The 2457-nt window shown below is 35.6% G+C and overlaps 1 protein-coding gene across 1 annotated transcript in view; it reads right to left on the bottom strand.

Annotated features, from left to right (window-relative positions):
• Window positions 1–1046: 1046 nt before the first annotated feature.
• LOC103070918 (nephrocystin-3) overlaps window positions 1047–2457 on the bottom strand; it is a gene marked incomplete at its 3' end in the record, with an annotated part of 25488 nt that continues 24077 nt past the window's right edge. Inside the window, exon 17 of the mRNA XM_007457571.1 lies at window positions 1047–1211. Within this exon, the coding sequence (XP_007457633.1) occupies window positions 1047–1211 (165 nt within the window). The remainder of the gene's footprint in view (window positions 1212–2457) is intronic.

Here is a 2457-nt window from a genome sequence, read left to right as displayed (position 1 = left end):
GTCTACAAATAACAAATGCTGGAGAGGATGTGGAGAAAAGGGAACCCTCCTACACTGTTGGTGAGAATGTAAGTTGGTACAGCTACTATAGAAAACAGTATGGAGGTTCCTTAAAAAACTAAAATAGAATTATCATATGATCCAGCAATCTCACTCCTAGGCATATTTCTAGACAAAACTATAATTCAAAAAGATATATGCACCCCTATGTTCACAATAGCACTATTTACAATAGCCAAGACATGGAAAAAATCTAAATGTCCATTGACAGATGGACATTCATGAAAAAGAATGAAATAATGCCATTTGCAGCATGGATGGACCTAGTGATTATCATACTAAGTGAAGTAAGTCAGAAAGAGAAAGACAAATACTGTATGTGGAATCTAAAATATGACAAAAATGAACATATCTGTGAAACAGAAACAGATTCACAGACACAGAAAACAGATTTGTGGTTTCCAAAGGGAAGGGTGGTGGGGGAGGGAAGGATCGGGAGTTTGGTATTAGCAGATGCAAACTAGAATATGGAAAAAAAAAAGTTATATTAGTCATTATTTACTATGTGCTAGACATCATGGCTAGGACCTTATCAGGATCAATTAATTATTTACCACCTCAATTAATTATCTTTACAACCCCTGAGGAAAGCTGCAAACATCTGCCCAAGGCTCAGAGAACTTGCCCAAGGTTACATTAAGCTGTGAAGAGCTGGGCTGTGAATTGAGGCAGAGTGACTTACAGAGCCCAAGTTCTTAAAACATATATAATATACCAGCAATTCAATGAAATATAAAATTGAAAAAACTACCTTCTAAAGTAATAGCCATTTCACAAACGTACTTACTTCATAAGAATAATATTAACCAAATTTTTTATCTAACCTAAAATCACTGGAAAAAATTTTTGTAATGCCAAATTTGAGATTTCAATTTTGTCTTGTAATTGAAATATTTGAGATGATGTGGTATTATATAGCATAATACATATGCGATGATATGTGGACATTTCAATAAGTGAAAAAACCTTATTAAGATAACATTTACCTGTAGATGTTGAAACTTGAGCAAACCACAACCATAAGTCAACAAACACATTTTATGTAAACTGTGAATAAGGGAGGTCAAGACAGCCCAGGATAGCTCAGGATAGAATTCCATCAATTCTGATTCACTCACACCATTGTGACTAACATTTACAAGGCAGAGAATCTAGGGAGAAAGAAGAATTAACAATGATTATAAAGCACTTCTATTAGTAACTAACAGCCATTAAAATTTCCACAATTCTTTTAAACTTATTAACTTATTTGAATTTATCATTCAAGTGATTTAATAAACTAAGAAACAGATTTCTTAAAATAAAACACACTTTCCAAAAGGCACTAATAAGATAGTGTACATATAAAGTCTAGCACACCAAAGATAACACACATATAGAAAAAGTTTAGTGAAAATTAAAACTGCAGGAAATGTATTATTAAAACTAATGACAGAGTTCTGATTCTGGGAAGATGGTGGAAGAAAACAGTCCTCCTACTACAAATGCCTGTTAATGTCAGATAACATGTAACAAAACATTTCCAAAAGCACAACTGAACCTGCAGAAAAGAAAGGGAAATCCCCCAAGTATCCCAAATAAATAGGAAACTGAAAATTAGAGGGCTAAGTGCTGGAGCTGCTGTCCCTGAGTGAAGTGGGGAGAGAGGATAAGCAACAGTCCCGTAACTTAGTTTGGGTTTTCACACCCACAGTCGGGATGGAAGGGGAGCCTTTAAGCTCTGTGAAGCAAAGAGCTGGAACTATGATAGAATGGTTGCCAACACAGAGACCTTTCAAAGGCTGTCCCCTTAGTGACGGAGTGCCTGAGGGAAACAGTGAACAGACAGAAAACTGTGGGCTTAGAGGCAGAATGAAAAGTCAAACCCAGGGGAACCCCCAACCTGAGAAATAGACATAAAAATGGATCCAGGTTAAAACTATAAGAGTTCCGCAAGGTTGCTAGTAAATTTCCAAAAATTAAATTGAATAACCAGAAACAAACAATTTTAAAATGTTATTTTAACTATAGAGTCCTTAGAAACAAATTTTAACAAAAGATGTTTAAGATTTTTAAGGGGTTAGAAGATAAAATGTTATTGATAATCATCATTCAAGAAGATGACTAAATAAATGGAGAGCTATTTAGCTTTCTGTGAAGGAGAAGACTTATATGATAATTTTCCCCAACTTTGCCTCTAAATCCAATGCAACTACAATTAAAATTGCATATTGACAGGAATAAAGACACAGACCTACTAGAGAATGGACTTGACGATATGGGGAGGGGGAAGGGTAAGCTGTGACAAAGCGAGAGAGTGGCATGGACATATATACACTACCAAACGTAAAACAGATAGCTAGTGGGAAGCAGCCGCATAGCACAGGGAGATCAGCTTGGTGCTTTGTGACCATCTAG

Source organism: Lipotes vexillifer, unplaced genomic scaffold (genome assembly GCF_000442215.2).
Source record: "Lipotes vexillifer unplaced genomic scaffold, Lipotes_vexillifer_v1.1 scaffold86, whole genome shotgun sequence".
Classification (NCBI taxonomy): domain Eukaryota; kingdom Metazoa; phylum Chordata; class Mammalia; order Artiodactyla; family Lipotidae; genus Lipotes; species Lipotes vexillifer.
The sequence above is the reverse complement of the archived record's forward strand: the minus strand, read 5'-3'. Positions and strand labels throughout refer to the sequence as shown.